The 25,978-nt window shown below is 38.4% G+C and overlaps 1 protein-coding gene across 1 annotated transcript in view; it reads right to left on the reverse strand.

Moving 5' to 3' along the window:
- Positions 1 to 11,297: 11,297 nt before the first annotated feature.
- The window catches only part of GOLPH3 (golgi phosphoprotein 3), a 61,972-nt gene continuing 47,291 nt past the window's right edge, over positions 11,298 to 25,978 (reverse strand). Inside the window, exons 3-4 of the mRNA XM_059416956.1 lie at positions 21,512 to 21,626; positions 11,298 to 13,215 (exon numbers count right to left, since the gene is read on the reverse strand). Of these exons, the coding sequence (XP_059272939.1) occupies positions 12,791 to 13,215; positions 21,512 to 21,626 (540 nt within the window). The 3' untranslated portion in view covers positions 11,298 to 12,790. The remainder of the gene's footprint in view (positions 13,216 to 21,511; positions 21,627 to 25,978) is intronic.

Below are 25,978 nucleotides of genomic sequence, written 5' to 3' on the forward strand. Positions count from 1 at the left end.
AGCCAGCCACAGGCTGGGTGAGCTCGGAGCTCGGCCAGAGGCCAGGGAGACGGGAGTGGTTGAGTGCTTTTCTCTGAAGGTGCACTGAGGAACAGGGCCCCCAGCTCTCAGCTCCTCCAGGCCCGGCTGGAGATTGGGAGGCCGCCATTTTCATTCCTGTCCCCCGGAACTCTACAGAAAGCGTTCAGGGGACAAAAGCTCCCGAAAGCAAACCCGAGCACAAACCCAAGCGGATTACTTAGCCTGGCCCCTGGTAAGAGCAGTACAATTCCGCCTCAGGCAAAGACACATGGGAATCACAACAACAGGCCCTTCCCCCAGAAGATCAACAAGAAATCCAGCCAAGACCAAGTTCACTTACCAAGGAGAACAGCGGATTTCCAGAGGAAGAGAAAGCAAAGCATGGAACTCATGGCTTTCTCCCCATGATTCTTTAGTCCTGCAGTTAATTAATTTTTAAAAAATATTTTTTCCTGCTAAATTTTTTTAACCCTTTCCTCCTTTAACGTTTTTTAACTAGTTTATCTTAACAATACCTTTCATTAAAAAAAAAATCTTTTTTGAAACTTCATTACTATAGTCATATTTTATCCTTCATTGTATCTAACTTTATTTTTTGTATACACGTAAGATTTTTTCTTCTAAAAAATTTGGGGTACAACTTCTTCTAATAGATCAAAATATTCCCTAAATCTAGCTCCAGGCTTGTTCTAGTCTCCAGCCCGAGCAAATTCTCTCCACTTTCTTTTTCTTTATTCTCCCAACCAACTTAATCAAATCCTTTTTTAGAAATTAAAAAAAATTTTTTTTTCATCTTTATAGGTATACTCCATCCCTTCACTGTGTTTACCCTCATATATGTTTTTCATTCTTTAAAATTTTGGGAGGTAGTTCCTTCTAAGAGACCAAAATACTCCCCAAATTAAGTGGGTGACCCTGTTCTAGTCACCAATCTAATATATATATTTTTTTCTTTTTTATATTTTTCCTTATTTGTTTCCTTTTTTAATTTTTTTTTTCTGAACTTTTTTTTTTAAGATTTTATTTATTTATTCGACAGAGAGAGATCACAAGTAGGCAGAGAGGCAGGCAGAGAGAGAGAGAGGAGGAAGCAGGCTCCCACCAAGGCGAGAGCCTGATGTGGGGCTCAATCCCATGACGCTAGGCTTACAACTTGAGCCGAAGGCAGAGGCTTTAACACTCTGAGCCACCCAAGCGCCCCTTCTGAACTTCTTTTTATCCCCTTTCTCCCTTCTACGATTTGGGGGTCTCTTCTGATTTGGTTAAAGCACATTTTCCTGGGGTCTTGGCCACCCATTTAGTTATTTTATTTGCTCCTTCATATAACCAAGTTGAAATTTAAAAAGCTATTAATAAGGCACAATAAAAAATGGAGGCCCTTACTGCTAGGATAAATGAAGCAGAAGAAAGAATTAGTGATACAGAAGACCAAATGGCAGAGAATAAAGAAGCTGAGCAAAAGAGAGACAAATATTGGACCACGAGGAGAGAATTCGAGAGATAAGTGACACCATAAGATGAAACAACATTAGAATAATTGGGATTCCAGAAGAAGAAGAAAGAGAGAGGGGAGCAGATGGTATATTGGAGAGAATTATTGTAGAGAATTTCCCTAATATGGAAAAGGGAACAAGCATCAAAATCCAGGAGGTAGAGAGAAGCCCCCCTCAAAATCAATAAGAACAGGTCCACACCCTGTCACCTAATAGTAAAATTTATAAGTTTTAATGACAAAGAGAAAATCCTGAAAGCAGCCCGGGAAAAGAAGTCTGTAACATACAATAGTAAAAATATTAGATTGGCAGCAGACTTATCCACAGAGACCTAGCAGGCCAGAAAGAACCGGCATGGTATGTTCAGAGCACTAAACGAGAAAAACATGCAGCCACGAATACTATATCCAGCTAGGCTATCATTGAAAAAAGGAGGAGAGATAAAAAGCTTCCAGGACAAACAAAAGCTAAAAGAATTTGCAAACACCAAACCAGCTCTACAGGAAATATTGAAAGGGGTCCTTTAGGCAAAGAGAGACCCTAAAAGTAGTAGATCAGAAAGGAACAGAGACCATATACAGTAACAGTCAGCTTACAGGCAATATAATGGCACTAAATTCATATCTCTCAATAGTTACCCTGAATGTAAATGGGCTAAATGCCCCAATCAAAAGACACAGGGTATCAGAATGGATAAAAAAACAAAACCCATCAATATGCTGCCTACAAGAAACTCATTTTAGACCCAAAGACAAGTCCAGATTTAAAGTGAGGGGGTGGAAAAAAATTTACCATGCTAATGGAAATCAGAAGAAAGCTGGGGCGGCAATCCTTATATCAGATCAATTAGATTTTAAGCCAAAGACTATAATAAGAGATGAGGAAGGACACTATATCATACTCAAAGGGTCTGTCCAACAAGAAGATCTAAGAATTTTAAGTATCCATGCCCCTAACATGGGAGCAGCCAACTATATAAACCAATTAATAACAAAATCAAAGAAACACATCAACAATAATACAATAGTAGGGGACTTTACACTCTCCTCAGTGAAATGGACAGATCATCCACGCAAAAGATCAACAAGGAAATAAAGGCCTTAAATGACACACTGGACCAGATAGACATCACAGATATATTCAGAACATTCAATCCCAAAGCAACAGAATTCACATTCTTCTCTAGTGCACATGGAACATTCTCCAGAATAGATCACATCATGGGTCATAAATCAGGTCTCAAATGGTATCAAAAGATTGGGCTCATTCCCTGCACATTTTCAGACCACAATGCTCTGAAGCTAGAACTCAATCACAAGAGGAACTTTGGAAGGAACCCAAACACATGGAGACTAAACAGCATCCTTCTAAAGAATGAATGAGTCAACCAGGAAATTAAAGAAGAATTGAAAAAATTCATGGAAACAAATGATAATGAAAACACAACAGTTCAAAATCTATGGGACACAGCAAAGGCAGTCCTGAGAGGAAAATATACAGTGGTACAAGCATTCCTCAAGAAACAAGAAAGGTCTCAAATACACAACCTAACCCTACACCTAAAGGAGCTGGAGAAAGAACACCAAAGAAAGCCTAAACCCAGCAGGAGAGGAAAAATTTAAAGATCAGAGCAGAAATCAATGAAATAGAATACTGTATGCGGAAAACCCAAAAGACTCCACTCCAAAACTGCTAGAACTTGTACAGGAATTCAGTAAAGTGTCAGGATATAAAATCAATGCACAGAAATCAGCTGCATTTCTTTACACCAACAACCTGACAAAAGAAAGAGAAATTAAGTCAATCCCATCTGCAGCTGCACCCAAAACCATAAGATACCTAGGAATAAACCTAACCAAAGAGGCAAAGAATCTATACTCAGAAAACTATAAAGTACTCATGAAAGAAACTGAGGAAGACACAAAGAAATGGAAAAATGTTCCATGCTCCTGGATTGGAAGAACAAATATTGTGAAAATGTCTATGCTACCTAAAGCAATCTACATATTTAATGCAATCCCTATCAAAATCCCATCCATTTTTTTTCAAAGAAATGGAACAAATAATCCTAAAATTCATATGGAACAAGAAAAGACTTCAAATAGCCAAAGGAATATTGAAAAAGAAAGCCAAAGTTGGTGGATTCACAATTTCGGACTTCAAGATCTATTACAAAGCTGTCAACATCAAGACAGTATGGTACTGGCACAAGAACAGACACATTGATCAATGGAACAGAATAGAGAGAAATAGACCCTCAACTCTATGGTCAATTAATCTTCAACAAAGCAGGAAAGACTGTCCAATGGAAAAAAGGCAGCCTCTTCAACAAATGGTGTTGGGAAAATTGGACAGCCACATGCAGAAAAATGAAATTGGACCATTTCCTTACACCACACACGAAAATAGACTCAAAATGGATGAAGGACCTCAATGTGAGAAAGGAATCCATCAAAATCCTTGAGGAGAACACAGGCAGCAACCTCTTCAACCTCAGCCACAGCAACTTCTTCCTAGAAACATTGCCAAAGGCAAGGGAAGCAAGGGCAAAAATGAACTATTGGGATTTCATCAAGATCAAAAGCTTTTGCACAGCAAAGGAAACAGTTAACAAAACCAAAAGACAACTGACAGAATGGGAGAAGATATTTGCAAACAATGTATCAGATAAAGGGTTAGTGTCCAAAATCTATGAAGAGCTTAGCAAACTCAACACCCAAAGAACAAATAATCCAATCAAGAAATGGGCAGAGGACATGAACAGACATTTCTGCAAAGAAGACATCCAGATGGCCAACAGACACATGAAAAAGTGCTCCACATCACTCGGCATCAGGGAAATACAAATCAAAACCACAATGAGATACCACCTCACACCAGTCAGTATGACTAAAATTAACAAGACCAGAAATGACAGATGCTGGCGAGGATGTGGAGAAAGGGGAACCTTCCTACACTATTGGTGGGAACGCAAGCTGGCACAACCACTCTAGAAAACAGCATGGAGGTTCCTCAAAAAGTTGAAAATAGAGCTACTTTACAACCCAGCAATTGCACTACTGGGTATTTACCCTGAAGATACAAACGTAGTTATCTGAAGGGGCACATGCACCCAAATGTTTATAGCAGCAATGTCCACAATAGCCAAACTATGGAAAGAACCTAGACGTCCATCAACAGATGAATGGATACAGAAGATGTGAGATACACACACACACACACACACACACACACACAATGGAATACTATGCAGCCATCAAAAGAAATGAAATCTTGCCATTTGCGACGAAGTGGATGGAACTAAAGGGTATTATGCTTAGCGAAATAAGTCAATCGAAGAAAGACAACTATCAATGATCTCCCTGATATGAGGAAGTGGAGATGCAATGTGGGGGGTTTGGGGGTTAGGAAAAGAATAAATGAAACAAGATGGGATCAGGAGGGAGACAAACCATTAGAGACTCTTAATCTCACAAAACAAACTGAGGGTTGCTGGGGGGAGGGGGGTCAGGAGAGGGTGGTTGGGTTATGGACATTGGGGAGGGTATGTGCTATGGTGAGTGCTGTGAAGTGTGTAAACCTGGCGATTCATAGATTTGTACCCCTGGGGCTAAAAATACATTATATGCCTATAAAAATATAAAAAAATTAAAAAAAAATTTTAATGAAATTAGAAAAATATTCAGAAATTGGTTATTAAAACTCAGAAAAGGCAATTTCAGAAAAAATTAAATTAGAACAAGAATTCCCAGATTCCTAGTGAGTAAATATAACATCTTAAAAGAAAGATTAAAAAAAAAAAAAAAAAAGCGTGAGAGGTTTAAAGATCAAACATAAAGAGAGAGAAGAACCCAAGCAGAACTGACAGATGTGAAGAGCTATAAACACAGTCTCCAAAGGAAAAAACCCAAAGGGACAGAACACTAAAACTTTAATTTCCCTGAAACTGAGAATAAGAAAAGATCTTACACTACATATTAAAGGAACACACCACGTACTTGGGAATACTGATCCAGAACAACCAACACCCAAACAGTATGGTGATGCTGAAGAGAAATCAGGGGGAAAAAAATCCCATAGGCTCCAGACAAAGAGAACGAGGCATTCGTGAGGGAAAGAAAACTGTGTTACAATCAGACATTGACAGTAATGCTTTATGCCAAAAAGAAGATACTTAAACACACTAAAAAACAAGACATGACCTAGAATTTTATCCAAATGGACTTTCAAATAAAGGGCTGCTGATAAACTGTCATCACTCACTCAGGGACTATTACGCTCACAAGCCCTTTCTGAATGATCTACGAGCAAATGAGCAAGACAACCAAAATGACAGACAATAACATAAGGAATAGTAGTGAGTATTAAATATGCATTTCCCTGAGGAGTTCAGACTAAGTAAGCGTTAAAAGGCAGACTGCAGCATACAATGGTGTTCTTACAGTGCAGACACAGCTCAGCTACACAAAACGGGGCTCTGAACTGTACACTTAAAAATGGTCCAAATGGTAAATTTTGTATTTTACCACAATACAAAAGGAAGAAAGTATCTCATAAGTTTACACTGATACTTCCCATTTAAACTTAGAACTCCAAGGTTTTTTTCTGCCTCTGCCTTAATGCTGTACCTCCAACTTTTCCATTCTTATCAAGAATCATGGCTCTCATCAAGGAAAATGATGATGATAAAAGAATGTTTATTTCTGTAAGGTCACGATACTTAAACTAATCAGTTACCTTTGGAAATGTTAAGGAACCAACTCTATTTTGAAAATTGATAAATAAAACAATTGATCTTATCCTTCTTCCATAAACTATATTAATAGGTAATGGTATTAATGATCTAAAGTGAAATTCTTCTTTATTCAAATTCTCTGGATAATAAACAAATGGCTAACAATTAAAATATCAACAAATGGTTAACAATTAAAATATCAGGGCACCTGGGTAGCTCAGTGGGTTAAAACCTTGGCCTTCGGCTCAGGTCCTGATCTCAGGGTCCTGCGATGGAGCCCCACATTGGGCTCTCTGCTCAGCAGGGAGCCTGCTTCCTCCTCCCTCTCTTTGCCTGCCTCTCTGTCTACTTGTGATCTCTGTCAAATAAATGAATAAAATCTTTAAAAAAAAAAAAAAAAGAATTAAAATATCACCACTGTGCAATCCCAATAAATCATGAGATGTAAGAACTGACCAATAAGGTTACTAACATCAGGGAGATAACATCTAAGCCTGGATGGCTTAGACGGTTAAGGATCTGCCTTCGGCTCAGGTCATGACCTCCAGGGTCCTGGAATACAGCCCTGCATGTGATCTCTTCTCAACAGAGAGTCTGTTTCTCCCTCTGCCTCTCCCCCCCCCACTAGTGTGCTCTCTTTCTCAAATGAATACACCAAGAATCTTAAAAAATAATTAAAAGGTTACTAACATGAAAGACATCTGAGCTTCCTGATGGAAGAACACACCACCACCCATCAAACAGTGCTGCCCAAACAAACCTGAATCTGACAGCCTCTAGATCAACTACCAATACCTGGGAAATACATAAGTCAGAAAAACACATTAAACTACACCGTGTAGATAAAATCAGCAAAATCCAAACTTCAGAGAAGTCTACAGGATAAGTGATCCAATTTCATCAACAAATATTTTGCAAGGGATAAAGCGGGGAGGGGGGTGCTATAAATTAAAAGACTTAAAATCACATCAAATGAAAAATGAAACAGGACAAATTATTAGAGAAGCATTCTGGGTCAAACAGTGATCGCTCTCAAGGGTTAGGAATCGTAACTGGGAGGAAGCCTTAGATTCTGGATAGCTGGCAAGATCTAGCTCCTGACCTAGGTGATGGTTCAAGTGTATGTGCCTTAAAATAATTAGTGTAGGGGTACCCAGCTGGCTCAGTCAATAGAACGCATGACTCTTGATCTCAGGGTTGTGAGTTTGAGCCTCACATTAGGTATAGAGTTTCCTTAAAAACAAAAATCTTAAAAAATAATAATAATTTAAAAAATAATTTATTGGGGCACCTGGGTGGCTCAGTGGGTTAAGCCTCTGCCTTTGGCTCAGGTCATGATCTCGGGGTCCTGGGACTGAGCCCTGCAACAGGCGCTCTGCTCAGCAGGGAGCCTGCTTTCCCTTCTCTCTCTGCCTGCCTCTCTGCCTACTTGTGATCACTCTGTTAAATAAATAAAAATAAAATCTTGAAAAAAAATAATTTATTAGCCTATACATTTGCTTATGTGATTTTCCATTTGTATTTTAATCATGAAAATTACATGTTTACATAATACACATTCACAAATTATGTATTTATGTGATTTTTAGATGTTGTAGTCATATCCCCCGAATTCTTATGATATATACATATCCCAATCTGATACCAGGCAGATCTCTTTAGTAGGACAATTAAGGTGTACACACATTCCATGTCTGAGCACTGCACCATACATTTTCCCAAACTATTTAAAAAAAAAAAAAAAAAAGGCCTTACAATATACCAACTCGAAAGATGGGGGAAAACCAACTGAACCACAGACACAGGGTTAATATCCATGATATATGAAAGTCCCGATGAATCAGTACAAAAATCAGGTCAATGCCCATTAGAAAAAGAAGGAAGAACATGATTAAGTAACTCACCAAAAAAAAAAAAAAAAAAAAAACAAAATACCAAAAAAAAAAAAAAAAAAAAACACCACAAAACCCCAAAAAAAAAAAAAAAAAAAAAAAAAACCAAATTACCAATAAAGATAGTAAACGATAACCCCTCAGTCCCTCAGTAATTAAAGTAAATTGATCCTTCTCCTGTATTAGCTTGGTTGGCAAAGACCAGAATTGGTGATACCCGCTACATTACTGGCTAAGGTATAAAGTTACCAGCTTCACGTTACTGGTGGAAGTGTAAGTTAATATGAACCTTAGAAATCAAACTGGTTTTATCTTTTACATTTTCAAGGCATGCTCTTTGAGCAAATTCACTTTTATGAATTCTTCCTATGGAAATCAAATATAAAGACATACGTACCAAAACATACAATACTGTTTGTAGTAATAACAAATACGAGAATAATCCAAATGTTCATTAATGGGAAAAGTTATACAATGAAGCCAAAAATGCTAAGAATGATGTGTGCTTATTCTGAAAGCTCTCCACAATGTAAATGGAAAAACAAAGTTGTCTATTACCATATGATGCTCATTCTAACACTGGACTGAGAAGGTATGCATTATCAGTTTAACTATATTACCATCCAGACCCTTTTAAAGGTTGCCTGCAAGGTTATGACACTAATACCACTACCTTACTGGTGTTGTTAAAGAATACAGGAAATTTGGCAAAATTCACAAGAGCCAGGATGTTGTCTCGGGACTCAGTGGGCTACAATGAATTGGAAATTTTCTCAGGCTGTCAGTCATCTTGATCTGGATGAAAGTGAAATGGAGCAACACTATCTGTAAATATATTTAATACATTAATACAAAATGGAGGCCATCAAGTTGGGATTAAACTTCACAAGGTAAATACCTCACACACACTTGTGACTACTGGTTTCCATGTTCCTGGGGCAAGGATAGCCACGTTTGGCAGTCATGGACCCTCGTCATCATCTGGCTGAATGTCATTACTTAATGGTCCTAGACTGCCACTGAACCAAACCACCAGCCCCTTTCACTTTACTTTGGGTGTTGACCAAATTCAGAGGTGCAGCCATCTGTTTACAAACAGGAAGAACTGAAGGATGGAACGTGCCTGAGACCACTGGGCACTGAGACCTGCTTCAACAAGTCAGGTGCTTTCTTGACCAACATCTCACAATGTTTCTTTCTTCTAAGAACATATACAATTGACCCGCTTTCTCATCCCCAAAAGAAACGTTAGACCAAGATATTAGAAGAAGGCAAAGATACCTTTTTCATTGAATTCTGTACCACCATGAGAATTCTTCACATGCCTGCAATTCTATTTTTGTCTCTATTAGAGAAAAGAAGTCACCTCCTAGTGCCAAAACAAGAAAGGAAAAATTGTAGTTGAATGCCACAACTACTATTCAATCACTCAGGGTTAAAAGTTCAAACACTTACCAGGTAATGTGAAAATGGGCAAATCATCCTTTCCAATCTTATTCTTCATTAAATGAAAACAGTAATTGGAATTTGGGAAGGTCAAAACAAGGTATAGACTACTTGACTAGACACAGAGTGTTAAGTAAGTACCCTTTCTCCTTTCTATTGAAGCACAGTTCTAGATCAGGTTACAACATTGTTAAAGATCAGGTTACTTTAAGGAACACTCAACAATTAAACAATATATGAAGAATTTAAAAATCAGATTCTTTACACAACAGGCTTTCATGTAAGTTTTATTATATTAAAATTCACTGCCTGGTTCTTGGATGGAAGTGGCATAAACCTGTGGAAGAACTGCTCCTGCCACACAGCACAATTACTTCCATGAGGTCCTACCATTTCTCCTTTAAAGAGGCCTATATGCAGTAGCATTTTTTAATAGGAGAAAGAGTTCTAGGAAACGCCCCCACTCCCGCCACCTCCAGATCATACTCTTTTCCTCCCCTCTAGCTACAGAAATCCACACTAAAGCTGTGGCCACTCACAGGTTAAGAGCGGGCTGGGCACTCAGCTCTGAAACACACACTGACAGAAGTTCAGGCAAGGCCCTTCCCCCTTGCTTGAGAACAGATGCTGGTGATGAAGTGAAGAATACTCTGGAAAAACATCCATTACCTCACTTCTAAAATCTTTTCAAGGGAAAAACAGTAAATCTTCACCTGAAAAGAAATTCCAGGATAGAATCAGTTATCAGTTGAGTATTCACTTTATGGAAAGAAACAACAAATTAACAGTTTCCATATTTAATTTCTACCAGTAGTGACATTTTTAGAGGTAAAGGAAGTTAATTTTTAAGGACAGAATATCTTTTTCCATGTATTAAAAACAGAGCCTTAGGGCACCTAGGTGGCTCAGTGGCTTTAGTGTCTGCCTCGAGCTCAGGTCATGATCTCAGGGTACTGAGATGGAGCCCCACGTGGGGTTCCCTGCTTAGCTAGGAGCCTGCTTCTCCCTCTCCCTCTGCCCTTTCCTCCCTGCTTGTGCTATCTCTCAAATTAATAAAACCTTTTAAATTTTTAAAAAATAATAATAATAAATACAGAGCCTGGCAAGGGAGCACCTGGCTGGCTCAGTTGGAAGAGCATGTGACTCTTCATCTCAGGGTCCTCAGTTCAAGCCCTATGCTTGATACAGAGATTACTTACAAAAAAAAAAAAAAAAAAAAAAAAAAAAAAGCTTATATTTTAAATTTATTTACTTATTTTAGTAATCTCTATATCCAGTGTGGGGCTCAGTTAAGCATCCAACTCCTAATCTCACCTCAGGTTTTGATCTCAGGGTCATTAATTCAAGACCCACACTAGACCCATACAGGCTGCGGAGCTACTTAAAAAAAGAGAGAGAGCGAGCGAGCGAGAGAGAGTCTGGCAAACTATTACTAATGGCCAGCTGTCTGTTTTTGTAAATAAAGTTTTATTGGAACACAGCCTCACCCATTTGTTTGTATTGTCCATGGCAACTCTCATTCAGCAGAGTTGAGTAGTTGTGACATCACATATGGCTCATAAAGCCTAAGCATTTATTATCCAGTCCTATGAGAAAGTCTACTAGCCCCTGCACTATTTCAAAATATTACCACACTATACCAAGTTAAAACTTAATTAGGAAAGAACACTATGGTAGAATACAAAAATACAAATGACATGCTTGCTCTGATTCAGGCACTTTCAAGATCATAGTTTATTTATTACTTCAGATAAAAAGATAGAATACATATTAAGGAATCCCTTAAAATTCAACTCTAAAGTTATACACCATCTAGTACTTTTGCATTGAATGTTAACCCAAAAAATCTCTAAACACCTGAAAGCCCCACTATCAACATGAACTATGGTAATAAAAAATTTGACATTTAATTTGTTCAATATATAGTATTTACATTATGAAACCAATGCTGATACCATAAACAGTGATAAAGAAATAGTAAAAATAAACTTTAAAAAGCAAAGGTTTATATTCTTACAATGTGCTAATCATCATAATTGTATATAAAAATTAAAACATAGCAGAGCTTTCTGTTACAAAATTCTTAATCATCTGAGTTGTAGTCATTACTTGCTAACAATTTACATGCAACATCTGCTAAAATTGACATCTGATTTTTTTTCTCCCTAAGAAAGTGTGAGTAGATAAATGACATTTAAGAGCAGACATTAATTTACCTGTGGACAGAAAAAGAAAAAACTGTACTCAAGATTAGTACTGGTCACAAGCCTCTTCCCTATAGAAATGATAAAAAACAGTTAAGACCAAAAATAATTCCAAAAGGAGATGCATAGGCAGAGTACCATGAATGGCACAGCTCAAAAACTCTTGGAATCAGACATATCTTTTCTCTTTCCTTCAATGATGAGACGTCTGTTTTGTCATCAAATAATATTAACTGAAGCTGAGGGGCACCAGGTGTACAACTAATTAAATCTTGCAAAATACTAAGATGGAGGCAAGAGTGGCCAGAAGGGGCAAATTATATTTAATTCAAACTATATACAGCATAACTGGAATGCAGCCCATCCCAAATTGGCTCTGTGAAACAATTGGACCTTTATGATTTAATAGTTAAAATTATAGCAAGTGTAATAATACAATAGATTTACATGGGAAACAAAATCCAAGGGGCATTTTATATTATTTACTGTATTGTTTCAATTTAAAAATAATTTCGCTAAGTATACATCTCAACTGAGGTCTATGTATAAAATGTCCTAATAGATACAGATATTTACCTTTGGTGAGTTAAAGGCCTTTTTGTGACTTCTGTCTGAATTGTAGGCAGAATGCTAGATATACATGCACATGTGGGGAAAACTCAACCTGAGGTAATCCAAAAGATGTGCATGTGGGGAGACTGGAGTTACTCTGAAAGTCAAAGCATCCCAGCAACCCAAAACAGGTTAACAGTGAGAATGGCAACAAGGAATGGATTGCCAATATGGCAGTAAAACTTCTTTTTTTTTTTTTTTTAAACAGAAAGAGGAAGGCCTCTCGTACCAGCAGAATCCTGCATACATACAAAAAAGAAAAAGCCATCCACCACTTCATAAAACAAAAGCCAATTATAGTGTGGAAGTACAAACTGCAGAAAACCAGAAGTCAATAGAAGAAAAACTACTGGTTTACATGAGAGAAAGGAACTTCATTCGGCGCAGTCACTTGGTGAACGCAGCCACCACTGCCCACAGGACCTCACTGGTGTTGGCCTTCAGACATTCCACTTCAGGATCTAAGTCTAGGAGCTGCCGCACTCTCTTGGTGGCTAAATCGTACTGCTCATCCAGAAGGGGAGCGAAGGCATTCTCCAGGACGTCGGAGGCGTGCGCTAGGTAAATGAGGGCCAGCAAGCGCTTGTCCATGCGGTGAGGGTCATTCACCCATTTGTCAAGAACAGCTTCCTGAACCTTCTTGATGAGACGCTGCTTAATATTGTTGTTGGTGAGGGGATGTGTGGTCATGTCAAAAAGTAGGAAGTTCTGTTTCTCTGTTGTCAACACGCCCTTCTCCACCAGGTTTTTAGCTAACCGTTCCCGCACATTTCTTAATTGATAATGCAATTTTAATGGATTCCAGGTCTCACCTAAACAAAAAATTTCAGAAGTTAGAAATGATAGGTATGATTTCTGCTAATTTTATAAAATGTACAATTAAAATAAACAATAAAATTTGGGGGTTTATTCCCCCCTCCTAAAGAAAGAGAGGAAAATCTAACTATTTTGCTTGCCAACTAAACCATGAACCCCTTGAGGGCCAGGCCTTTAGATCCTAAGCACCTAGCACATTTTCAGGCACAACAGTTACTTAAAGGACCAAACTGAAAGCAGTCTTCCACAATTATCCTAATATGGAAATCATAATTCTAATATTTAGTATTTAAATATTAAATATACTTGGCCTCTCTCCAACTGTTACCAAAAAGCAACCAGAGCAAAAGGGGTTTTTTTGGTTTTTTGTTGTTGTTGTTTTTAAGATTTTACTTACTTATCTGACAGAGAGAGATCACAAGTAGGCAGAGAGGCAGGCAGAGAGAGAGAGAGAACTGACTCCCCACTGAGCAGAGAGCCTGATGTGGGGCTCAATCCCAGGACCCTGAGATCATGACCTAAGCTGAAGGCAGAGGCTTAACCCACTGAGCTATATACAGGTGCCCCAGGTTTCTTTTCTATTAAAACACCAACGTGAGACAAACAAAACTAAAGCTTCCTGATTAATATGCTATTCCAGAAACTGCTACATATACCCACCCTACGAAACTAGGAAAGCCTATTTAGACAATGTTTTTTTTAATTTAAAGATTTATTTATTTGACAGAGATCCCAAGTAGGCAGAGAGAGAGAGGGGGGGAAGCAGGCTCCCTGCTGAGCAGAAAGCCTGATTCGGGGCTCGATCCCAGGACCCTGGGATCATGACCTGAGCCAAAGGCAGAGGCTTTAACCCACTGAGCCACCCAGGTGTCCTGACGATGTTATTCTTTGATGACAAATAATACAAATCTAATTCTAGAAGGGAAAAACATTTTACCATGTTAATCCTGTCTCCTATGTACATTTCCTTTCAAAATAGAAATATTTAAAAATAAAACCGAAATTTTTTCACAAAGATAATTTTTTTTCTCTACAGCAGACTGGAAAGGAATATATCAAATTATTAACCTTGGTGTTCTTTGGGATTATGTGTGACAAATTTCCTTTTTCGTACTTTCTGTATTTTCCAAATGATCTCCAAGAAAGGTGCATTTTTTTTAAAGATTTTATTTATTTATTCGACAGACAGAGATCACAAGTAGGCAGAGAGGCAGGCAGAGAGAGACGGAGAAGCAGGCTCCCTGCTGAGTAGACAGCTCGATGCGCTACTCAATCCCAGGGCCCTGGGATCATGACCTGAGCCGAAGGCAGAGGCTTTTAACCCACCGAGCCACCCAGGTGCCCTGTATTTTTTTTTCTTTAATTTAAAAAAAAATACTCTAGTGATTCTCTAAACTGGAACACATTAAAGATCAACCACAGACACTTTCATTATATGCCAATGCTGTAAGGTTGACATTTTGTAATATTGAGAGAAAACAAACTATATTGTCTAACCACTAACCACTATGAAATTTAAATAAATAAGAAATTCCATTCCTCAGTTCTACTAGCCATGTTTCAAAATATTCAACAGCCATGTATGGCTACTATCTACTGACTGGATAGCAAAGAAATAGAACTTTTTTCCATCATCATAGAAAGTTCTAGTGAACAGTGTTACTTTGAACTGTATTTACTTTTCAGTTGGCCATAAACAAGAGTATTTTACCATATGACTTAACACTAAAGAATACGGGAGTATGGTAGGAATCCTCAACTTATACAATTAAACCCTTTGACCTCACACAAACAGAAACCTGGATAAAATATATGAAACAACTGTCTACCAGTGCTAGTCAAAAGGTAGTCCTGAGCAGTGACCCCGAGTGAAAGTTAAGTGAGCCATGTTGCTGCCTAGGCTCACTAGCTAAAAGCACACCCCAGGCAGCAAAGCAGGAGCAAAGACCTCAAACGGAACATGGTTTTCAAAGAGGCAAGGGGAAAAAAATTATTTAAATTTAAAAATTTAAAAAGAACTTTCAAACTAAATCTTGAAATCCCTAAGGAATCAACATCCTATGAAAGAAAGTGGAGGAGCCCCTGGGTAGCTCAGTAGTTTAAGTGTCTGTGTTTGCTTAGGCCATGATCTCAGGGTCCTGGGATACAGCCCCAGTGCATCAGGCTCCTGGCTCAGCGGGGAGTCTGCTTTTCCCTCTGCCCCTCCTCCCCCCTCACACTCTCTCTCCAAGACAGACAGAAAGAGAGAGAGAGAAGCCTGCATACCTGCAAAAGAAACAACAGAGTGGATATGCAGAAAATAATGAGCCCTGGAATGGAGTCACATACCTTGCACAGGTGCTATGATTTCCATTTTTTAAGTTTGTACGAGCCCATTATCTCCCCAACAAATGCCTGTCTACTCTACCTTTCACCAGACAGTTTGGGGTTTGTGTTTTCTCAGATCACTGACATGTGATAGGCAGCCTAGCCTAATACCCTAAGCTAGAATTGGCTAGGTTGTGTTTTCTGACATCCTTCTGTCTTTTGGAAATTTAAATAGACATAAAATAATCAATAGCCAAATTTATATAAATGCCCATAAAAACAGTTCAACTTTAAAACTAACTATGCTATAATCTGTCAATTATCAGAACAGTACTTTTCCCTGGCAACTCACTAGTTAAACAGAAGGGTATTGCATGCCTCAGAGAATATCTTGGCTATCTAATTCCAAAAATGGGAAGGGCGAAGAGATCAAGATTATTCTGAGAAGTCCACAGTTAAATATCTCTTTGCAGGGAGCCTGCGTAGCTCAGTAGGTTAAGCCTCTGCCTTCAGCTCAGGTCATGATCCCAGGGTCCTGGGCTCTCCGCTCAGTGGGCAGCCAGTTTCCCCACCTCTATCTGCCTGCCTCTCTGCCTACTTGTGATCTCTGTCAAATAAATAAATAAAATCTTTTAAAAAATTGTAATAATAATAACATCTCTTCGCAGACCTAAAAATACAAAATCCCTCTAATGTTGCTATACAATGATTTCTTTTCTCATGGGAAATGAATGGGATTAGCAATTTATAACTTACTGTTTATTGTACTGAAATCATACTAATGTTTACCCACGCTCTCCATAATTAAATCTTATAAACTAAGTTCCTATGAGAAATTTATCAATTTCAAAGTACGCTACCTCACAATTTAGTGTTGCTCCTAAGAATGAGAAAAGCCTAAACACAGGCCTACCTTCAAATAAGGTGTTCCGTTTATGACTGGCCCTTCTTATGGGCTGTAGTTTCTACCTCAGAGGAAGTAATAAAAAGACAGACATCATCTCCCTTTGCAATAATTCCCTCAAAGAGGGCACATCTCACCTGCTCACTCCAATACAAATGTTATTCAGACCTCCTCAGATATTTGAAAAAATGAAGAAATCTCATATGCAGAAGGCTGAAACAGTGGAGGTAAAACGCAGTGTTTAATACTATTCCTGGCTCCCAAAAAAAGGTACAATGAAATAACTTAGTGGTGCAAGTGTCTTGGCATCCTGACATTTCTGCCTTTTGTTTAAAAAAAAAAGAAAAGAAAAGAAAAGAATAAATTAAGCTAAATCCAAAGAATAAAGTCACCTCTGAAATGACATACTTTAGAAACCAGTATAAATTGGGATGGAGGGTAGCTGGAAGAGTGAATATACAATAAATGTTTAAACTAGCACAGCTATTAAAGACTGAGCTGCTTCAATTTAAGCAGAATATCAGATCCTTGTTAAATATTTTGTAATAAATGCCTGATGACTTAAGTGTTCAAAACTCTAGATTAAAAGATGTTACTGTGGTCCATATTGTTATTCATCAGCCTCTAAATCATTCATCATGTGAAAAGATTTAATAAGCTATACAAGGAAACTAAAATGTACAGAATGTATTGTAGCTCACTATTGTAAAGGAAACGGTGAGAAGTACACACGGAGAAGAAAAGGTTATTTACGTCCACAGCCCAACAATTACTTCAGTGAAAATGTATTGAGAGGTACCTTAATGATTTTGCTGAAGGAAAAAATAAAAAAAACTTCCACTATTCTTCTGGATGTGTTACAAAACCAAAAGCAAAAGCAGCCTTATTCATAAATCTGACAGCCTAGTGACGCCTTGTGACCAAACTGATCAACTACACATCAAGATTTCATGAAGTCAAAAATTAAAAACAGTAGTCTTTGTCTCAAATACATGTATATTTATTATTTTTTTAGTTGAGATATATAAATGCTTAAAATATACTGGTAGTGTTAGCATGTACAAATGTACAGTGTAAATAACAGTAATATGAAACCTTAGGTACCACCACCTCAGGTAAACAAGAGCCCTCTGTTAGATCCTCTGTTAGACCCCTGTGCACCTTCTCTACCTCACCAGTAACCACCAGACCAACATGCTCTCTTCTGCACACAGACTCTCACCTCCTCTGCACATATCCGCCAACACTACAGCACAGAACCACAGTCCTGACAAGCAAGTAGCAATCCTGGACTTAGCTACATGAGGAGAGAGAAGCCCACCAATTTTACCACTCTCTCTAGCCCCTCTGAACAAGAGCACTTAGTGCCAGCTCCATCTCAGTCTTACCCTTCAAAGGCCTACCCCAAGTTCTGCTTCCTCTTCCAATGACTAAAGCTCCCAGGACTTCTCTTTTCTCTGAGCTACTGGACTTTGAGAGAACCACACTGTTAAACCCTAATCTGTCATCAAATTATTAGAAATAAACAACTGTTGGGGAACTTGGGTGGCTCAGGTCATGATCCCAGAGTCCTGGGATCAAGGCCTGCTTCTCCCTCTGCCTGCCGCTGCTGGTACTATCTCTCCCTCTCTATGACAAATAAATAAAATCTAAAAACGAAATAAACAAAGGAAAGAAAGAAAGAAAAGAAAGACAGACACAACTGTTACCCAAATGGACTTTTAAGACGCTTGCAGTATGGAAGCACTTCAAGTTTCACAGCCTCTATGTCATTAGAGCAGCAAGAACTAGTATCTGATATTACATCACCAGGAAGCAACTTAAGACATTCTAGGAACTTACAATTCAACAAGTTAGCTGCAGAACTGAACATCTAAAAAGTCAAAATGGTAAATGCTATGTTGTGTGTTTTCACAAGAAAAAAAATTATTCAATAAATCATGAAGCTGTGGCTCAGTGGGTTAAAGCCTCTGCCTTCGGTTTGGGTCATAATCCCAGGATCCTGGGATTGAGCCCCGCACTGGGCTTTCTTGCTCAGCGGGGAGCCTGCTTCCTCCTCTCTCTCTGCCTGCCTCTCTGCTTCCTTGTGATTTCTGTCTGTCAAATAAATAAATTAATTTAAAAAAAAAATCACCAAGCTATCAGCACTTTCATTAGGCAGGAAGTAGATGCTTTCTTAATTTAAAATAAGTTTGCTTTATTTCCTCCTCCCATTCTGGATTCCCTACTTTTAGGCTAAAATTACAGGTCATTCCTAATGTATGTCAGGAACACATGACTAAGGTATACAAGTGATATTCAAGCATTGATGGCCATCCTAAACTTCACAGAATACTGCCTTTTGTTTGTCAGAGATAGAGAGAGTGAGCGCGCGCAAGAGAGCGAGCACGCGAGCGAGCGAGCACAAGCAGGCAGAGAGGCAGGCAGAGGCAGAGAGAAGCAGGCTCCCCGCTGAGCAAGGAGCCTGATCTGGGATTCAATCCCAGAACCCTGGGATCATGACCTGAGCCGAAGGCATCAGCTCAACCAACTGAGCCACCCAGACACTGCTTTTTTTTTTTTAAGATTTTATTTATTTGTTTGACAGAGAGAGATAACAAGTAGGCAGAGAAGCAGGCAGAAAGAACGGAAGGGAAGCAGGCCCCCTGCTGAGCAGAGCGCCCGATGTGGGACTCGATTCCAGGACCCTGAGATCATGACCTGAGCCGAAGGCAGCAGCTTAACCCACTGAGCCACCCAGGCACCCCAGACACTGCTTTTTAAAAAAACAAAACAAAACAAAACAAAAAACTGTTCTAAGCAATTAGCCTCACAATTTACCCAAATTCCTAATTCAAACAGACACTCTGAATTCCCAGTCCAAATGGACACTCAGAGTCATTTACTGAGAATGAAGTGGACTATGACAGACTAACAGCACGAGTGAGAAGTCCTAAGGCTTCTGAACCTAAGGCTTCTTTGGGGTGGCTTGTTTCCATAGCTTAATGTAGCCTATGCAGTATAATGTAGCATGAGATAATTTTTTTTTAAAGATTTTGTTTTATTTATTTGACAGACAGACATTACATGTAGGCAGAGAGGCAGGTAGAGAGAGAGGAGGAAGCAGGCTCCCTATTGAGCAGAGAGCCCGAAACAGGGCTCGATCCCTGAGACCCTGAGATCATGACCTGAGCCAAAGGCAGAGGCTTATGAGCCACCCAGGCGCCCCAACATGAGATAATTTTTGATAAAGATTTTGTTTCACAAACTCGTAAGCTGCATGACACATATATAAACAGTCAAAGGAAATCTGGTTGTCTAACATGAATTAGTAAACCAAATCCCAATGTGCCATCAACACGTATGATGTAAGCTTGTATAAAGAGATCACTGATGGACAGAGGAGTGTGAAAACATCTCCACAGTGGTAAGTGGTACCAAAGTGGTACATTCCATAAAGAAAAACACTCTGACCTACCTGCCAAAAAAAATTAACTACAACTTTGAAAAACCCTGCTTTTAACTAGTTGAGAACTTAACTACAAATACCAATTACTACCAGAAGTGGTAATGGGCCAATGTGAGCAAGACCCAAATATTGCTTAGGTGATCTCCAGAGGAAGTACAAAATGATTCATCAGCATACAGTAAGAAATTGTGAGCACTTCTGTTTTTATCTGGAAAAATATTTGTTAATATTTAGCATATGGACTTAACATTAAAGTCCTCAGTGAGTCTCTGTTAAATGGCCATGTGTCACCAACAGGCATTAGGTGGAAGACTAACCCAAAGAAGGTTGACAACATGCTGGGCAATGAGACAGAGTACTGGTAGGTGCTAAGCAAGAATCTAGTTCAAACCAAACCGACCCTGATCAAATGGGCAACGTAATTTTAAAAGATTCCTGCAGAAGAAATTATAACTGAACATAGCACCAAGGGGGAAAAGGGCTGGTTAAAGTTTCTTTTACTCAGTGAAGTAAAAAGAACCTTTATTAGAAGATTTACAAGAGGGATGGCCACAAGAGAAAAATTGCAGAATTCATCAAAACTACCTTGTGAGTAAGTTTGTTTTCTACCAGTAACAAAAAGAATGAACACTGCCCTAAGTATAAAGTGCCACTGTTGCTCTGTTAGCTAAGAATGGAGTGTGTATATTCAATTTTTAAACAAAGATGCAAAACTCAAACTCTTTTACTGAGAGGATAACAGAATGATTTTTAGAAACTGTAAGTTAAAATAAAAACTGTGAGGGAAAAATGACATTTAATTACCAATCCAACAACATCCAAATGCTTTTAAAAGTTCAAGAGCAGCATGTCTGAACATGAACTAATACATGTAAGTAGAAGCAATGTTTTACATACTTAGTAAAGAGGAAGAGCAAGAGAACCTTCATCCTATACTCTACACTTAGGTCCTATACTCAAAGTTCTCTATCTGGATTAGACAAATACACAAATAAATGTAAATGTAGTCACCAGTGCTGTCAACCAAGTATTTCAGGTTCTCCTTCCTATGGCTGCACTTTTCTTTCTCCTTCAAGTTAAGGGAGGCCACCTGACTTGCTCTGACCCATGAAACTAGAACCACATGTCCTTTCTGAACAGAAACTTAGGAGCCTGAACAACTGGCTATGCTCATCTTCCCCTTACAATAGCGACAGACAGTGCGCTCTAGACGGTGGCAGCTCTCTCTGCCTGTTGGCTGCCAGAATAAGAATGAAGTGGCCGGTGACTACTTAGAACATGAGTGAAAAGTCATCTGTTGTTTAAAGCCAGAGGTTTGGGGGCTGTCTGTTATCACAGCTGAACTCAAGTGTACCCCGTGTAAGGCAACATGAGGTAATTTTGATAAAGAATGGTGGAAGTTCTAAGGAAGAATATTATGTTTCACTGAACCATCTATCTGCTCCATCTTGTTAAGAGGGAATGGAATTTTAAAAACTATTTTCCCCATTCAGTGACTAATAACTTTCAAGTCTGCCTAAATAACTAAACAAGCTTTTGGCCATTTTGTGTAAGTTCCTCTCGAAAGAATTCTCAGCTTTTACAGAAGTCTTTTAAACAGAATTCACCCTTTAGTTTATACACAAAAGCTTACCACTAAGTAATTCAATCCAGTTCTGAACCGTTTCTGGAGGCTGCGTCTCCTTAACATGCTTTAGAGCTTCATCAAGAAGAACATCCCCTGTTGGAGCGTCTGACTTACAGATCACCTAAAATGTAAGCAATAAGAAGGAAATGATCCACTAATTCTTTCTTCCTACCATCCCTTTAAATGAAAAACTTAAACAACTACACAAATAGTTCATTATACTTCAAGTCCCCAATATGTACATGCAGTGTCAAGGTTCTGATTTTAAATTAATTCTCTATTAAGAAATCCAACATTTAAAAAAAAAAAAGAAATCCAACATTTAAACTTAACCAGATTAGCCACAATCATGAAAATAAAGTTACTGTGCAAGAATTAATAAAGCAAAAGGCTAGAACAGTTTTTACTTACTGTTAATTCTTTTCATTGCTAAACCTTGGGCTATTTGATCAAGAAATTCACTTTTTGAACATTTATTAGTTAAAGAAACAAACTCAATCACATACAGTTATATATTCAATTCAGCATATGATAAAGGTAGCATTTTACAGCAGTGGAGAAATAATTTTTCAACAGATGTTAATGAAACAACTGGCTAACTGATTAGAATTAAAAATTAAGTACAACTTGGCTCCTCAGAGCTTATACCACAATGAAAGATAAAGATTTAAATACAACATACAATCTGGGGATGAAATTTTTTTCAAAATAGTGGCAACTAGCAGAAACCTTGAAAATACCAACAAGCTTGGTAACAAAATTTTTTAATGCTACAAAACTTTTTAAAGCTAAGATGGATACAGAATCCATCTAAAAGTGGAAAAATAGAAAGCCGGGAAATGAGGGAAGAAAATGCTATAGGGGTGCCTGGGTGGCTCAGTCGGTTAAAGGTCTGCCTTCAGGTCAGGTCATGATCCCAAGGTCCTGGGACCCAGGTCATGATCCCAGGGTCCTGGGATCCAGCCCCACTATGAGGCTTCTTGTATGGGGCTCCTTGCTCACCATGGAGCCTGCCTCCCACTCTGCCTGCTGTTTGCCCTGTTTGTGCTTTCTATCAAATAAATAAAATCTTTAAAAAAAAAAAAAAAGAAGAAAAAGAAAAAGATAAAGAAAATGTTATATACTACTTTAGCCAAGTATTAGCTTTCTGCAGACTTCACTGGAGTTCTTGGCTAAGCAACACGTTTCTAGTTAAAATTCTGTAATACTGAATTTTAATCTATTACTTTGTTAGCTATTAAAATGTCATACAATTTTAAAATACTATTTTTTAAATGCAGCAGTTCTCCCTTAAACTTTTTGTCTTCAACATGTGCCCTTTCCCTTCTGCTCAATCTTCTGAAAGACTAAAATACATACAACGGTATGTCTTTTTCGGAGACAGCATGACCCAAAAGAAATATAACCTGAGTAACAAATGCATGCCACAAGCTTTTTAAATTTTTGTAGTTATATTAAAAAAGGAAAACAGGTTAAATTGATTTTAATATATTTTACTTAACCCACTACAGTCAAAATATTAACATGTATAAGTATTTTTAAATTGAGATATTTTACAATCTTCTTTTTTCATGGTAAGTTTTCAAAAATCCATTATGTTTTTATTTACAACATATCTCAATCTAACTAGCCACTTTTCAAGTATCTGGCTCACAGACACATGGCTAGTGGCTAGCGTGCTGGCAAATACAGAACATTTTCGTCATCACGAAAGTTCTACTGGACAGTACTACTCTGGACCATGCTTTTAGGAAAAGAGAGTAAGAAAAAAGGAGGTTTTGTTTTTGTTTTTTAAAGATTTACTTATTTATTTGATAGAGGGAGAGAGACAATGAGAGAGGAAACACAAGCAAGAGGAGTGAGAGAGGGAGAAGCAGGCTTCCCGCCAAGCAGAGAGCCCGATGCGGGGCTCAATCCCAGGGCCCCGCGATCATGACCTAAGCTGAAGGCAAACATTTAACGACTGAACCACCCAAGTGCCCCAAAAGGAGGACATTCACAGGAAAAAGTTGTTTGTTCATATAATGTGGTCACAACACCACTTCTGACCTTAAATTTACTGCCATCTGGCCTCAACACCCACCTCATGCCTACCCTCAGAGAAGTGTCTTTTATCAGGTTACAATAACCTGGTTTGGGGGGAGATCTTTTTTCTCATGAAATCCTGTCCCATCTCTTGCAGATGGGACTACTCTTCTCCATCACCTCTGCAGTTATTCCACTCAATCTAGTAATCTTTCACCTGGACTAAGATTCCTAACTAGTTTTCCCAAACTACTTTCAATCCATCCTCCTCACTGATCTTTTTAAAAGGTTAGTCTTACCATGTTATCTCAAGGTTTCTGCTTAAAACTCCTCAGTGCCTCAGAACAGTACTAAACCCCTTAACAAAATTCAGCAATCTGTGGCACACTAGTTAAGTATGCTCTGCCCACACTTTAATTTCTATTTACTGCACTGCACCTTAAGAATGATGAGAGCCTCATTCTTAAAATATGAACAGTTAACCAAGAATGACAAGATACTGAAGGAAAACCTTCAACATCAAAGAAACCAAAAGACAGCAAGTAAGAACTTGAAGACACAGATAAAAGAAATTTTCAAAAGAGCCATAATAGTCTTAGAGATTTTTTTTTTTTAAAGATTTTATTTATTTGTCAGAGAGAGGGAAAGAGAGCGAGCACAGGCAGACAAAATGGCAGGCAGAGGCAGAGGGAGAAGCAGGCTCCCTGCAGAGCAAGGAGCCCGATGTGGGACTCGATCCCAGGACGCTGGGATCATGACCTGAGCAGTGCTTAACCAACTGAGCCACCCAGGCGTCCCAGTCTTAGAGATTTAAAAGAAGATGTTACATCCATGAAACAGGAGGTCGTGATAAAACAAAAACAAAACACAAGAAAAAGTTCCTGGAAATCAAAAATATTAGAACCACATAAAAGAAAAACTGAAAAGAAGGTTAAAAAAAAAGGTAACGAAGACCAATTGTAACTTAATAAAGGTAAGAAAGTAAGAACAAGAAAAAAGACTAGGTGAGAGGTGCACATCAAACTTCAAGTTCTAAAAAATGGAGCAAAGATGTAAGAAATAGACGAAAACTTTATAAAACCCAAACTGAACAGTTCTAGATTGAAAGAACCCATGCACAACGAATTTTAATGTATGTGCTGCCAAAGTGAGCACAGAATAATAAATTTTAAAAGACCCACATCAAGGCATATTGTACAATATCAAAACACAGGGATAAAGAGAAGATCGGAAATCCTTCCAGACAGAACAGGGATTGCACAAAGAAAAGTCAACAGGGCTCCAGACTTTAACAGCAACTCTATATACTAGAGGACAATGGGGAAATGACCTCAAAATTCTGTGGAAAATAATTTAAATCTAATGTTCTATTCCCAAACTGTCAAATAAAAATGAGGTACGGTAAAGAAATTTTCAGGAAGTCTCAAAACACTTTCTTCCCAAAAGGATAGAAAAAAAATATTATATCCAGAAACAGGAGGTTTAAAGCAGTAAAAAGAAACCAGAAGTCTCAACAGAACCAAACCATAACCAGTCTAGACTGAAGAACAAGGCAAATTCTAATGGAGTTACCTAATGTATCTGAACATTTGAAAATTAATAATGCTAGTTTTTCTCTGAGAGAGCATTTAAGAGAAAAAGGTACAGAGAAAATGTTTTTTAAAAATAGAGTTATTAAAACTCTGGGAAAAAAAAAAAAGAGGGGTGCCTGGGTGGCTTAGTTGGTTAAACGTCTATCTTTAGCTCAGGTCATGATCCTGGGGTCCTGGGACTGAGCCTCAAGGCAGAGAGCCTGCTTCTCTCTCTTCCTCTGCCTACTGCTTCCCCTGCTTGTGTGCTGACAAATAAATAAAATCTTTCGTAAAAAATGAAAAGAAGGGAGCGCCTGGTTGGCTCAGTGGTTTAAGCTTCTGCCTTCAGCTCAGGTCATGATCTCGGGGTCCTGGGATCGAGCCCCACATCAGGCTCTCTGCTCAGTGGGGAGCCTGCTTCCCTCTCTCTCTCCTCCTGCCTCTCTGCCTGCCTCTCTGCCTGCTTGTGATCTCACTGCATCAAATAAATAAAATCTAATAAATAAATAAATAAAATTTAAAAATGAAGAGAAAATATCATAGGATATAACCAAATTCTGCGGGGTTTTAACATAACTGTAGCAATATAAAACGACCTTTATGGTTTTGCAAAAAATTATGATGTAACTCTATCAGGAACGCTACAGGTAGAGATAAGTGGTATTAAGAGAGCCAAAATGTTTAACTTATTTTTCCCCCTCATCTTCTCTAACAGAAAGTAAACAGCATTTCAAAGTGATTTATCAAGAAATGGCAGGGGCACCTGGCTGGCTCAGTTGACAAAGCATGTGATTCTTGATCTTGGGTTTGTGAGTTCAAGCCCCAAGTTCGGTCGTAGAGTTTACCTAAAAATAAAATCTTTAAAAATGAGAGATGG

This window comes from Mustela nigripes, chromosome 12 (genome assembly GCF_022355385.1).
Source record: "Mustela nigripes isolate SB6536 chromosome 12, MUSNIG.SB6536, whole genome shotgun sequence".
Taxonomy (NCBI): Eukaryota; Metazoa; Chordata; class Mammalia; order Carnivora; family Mustelidae; genus Mustela; species Mustela nigripes.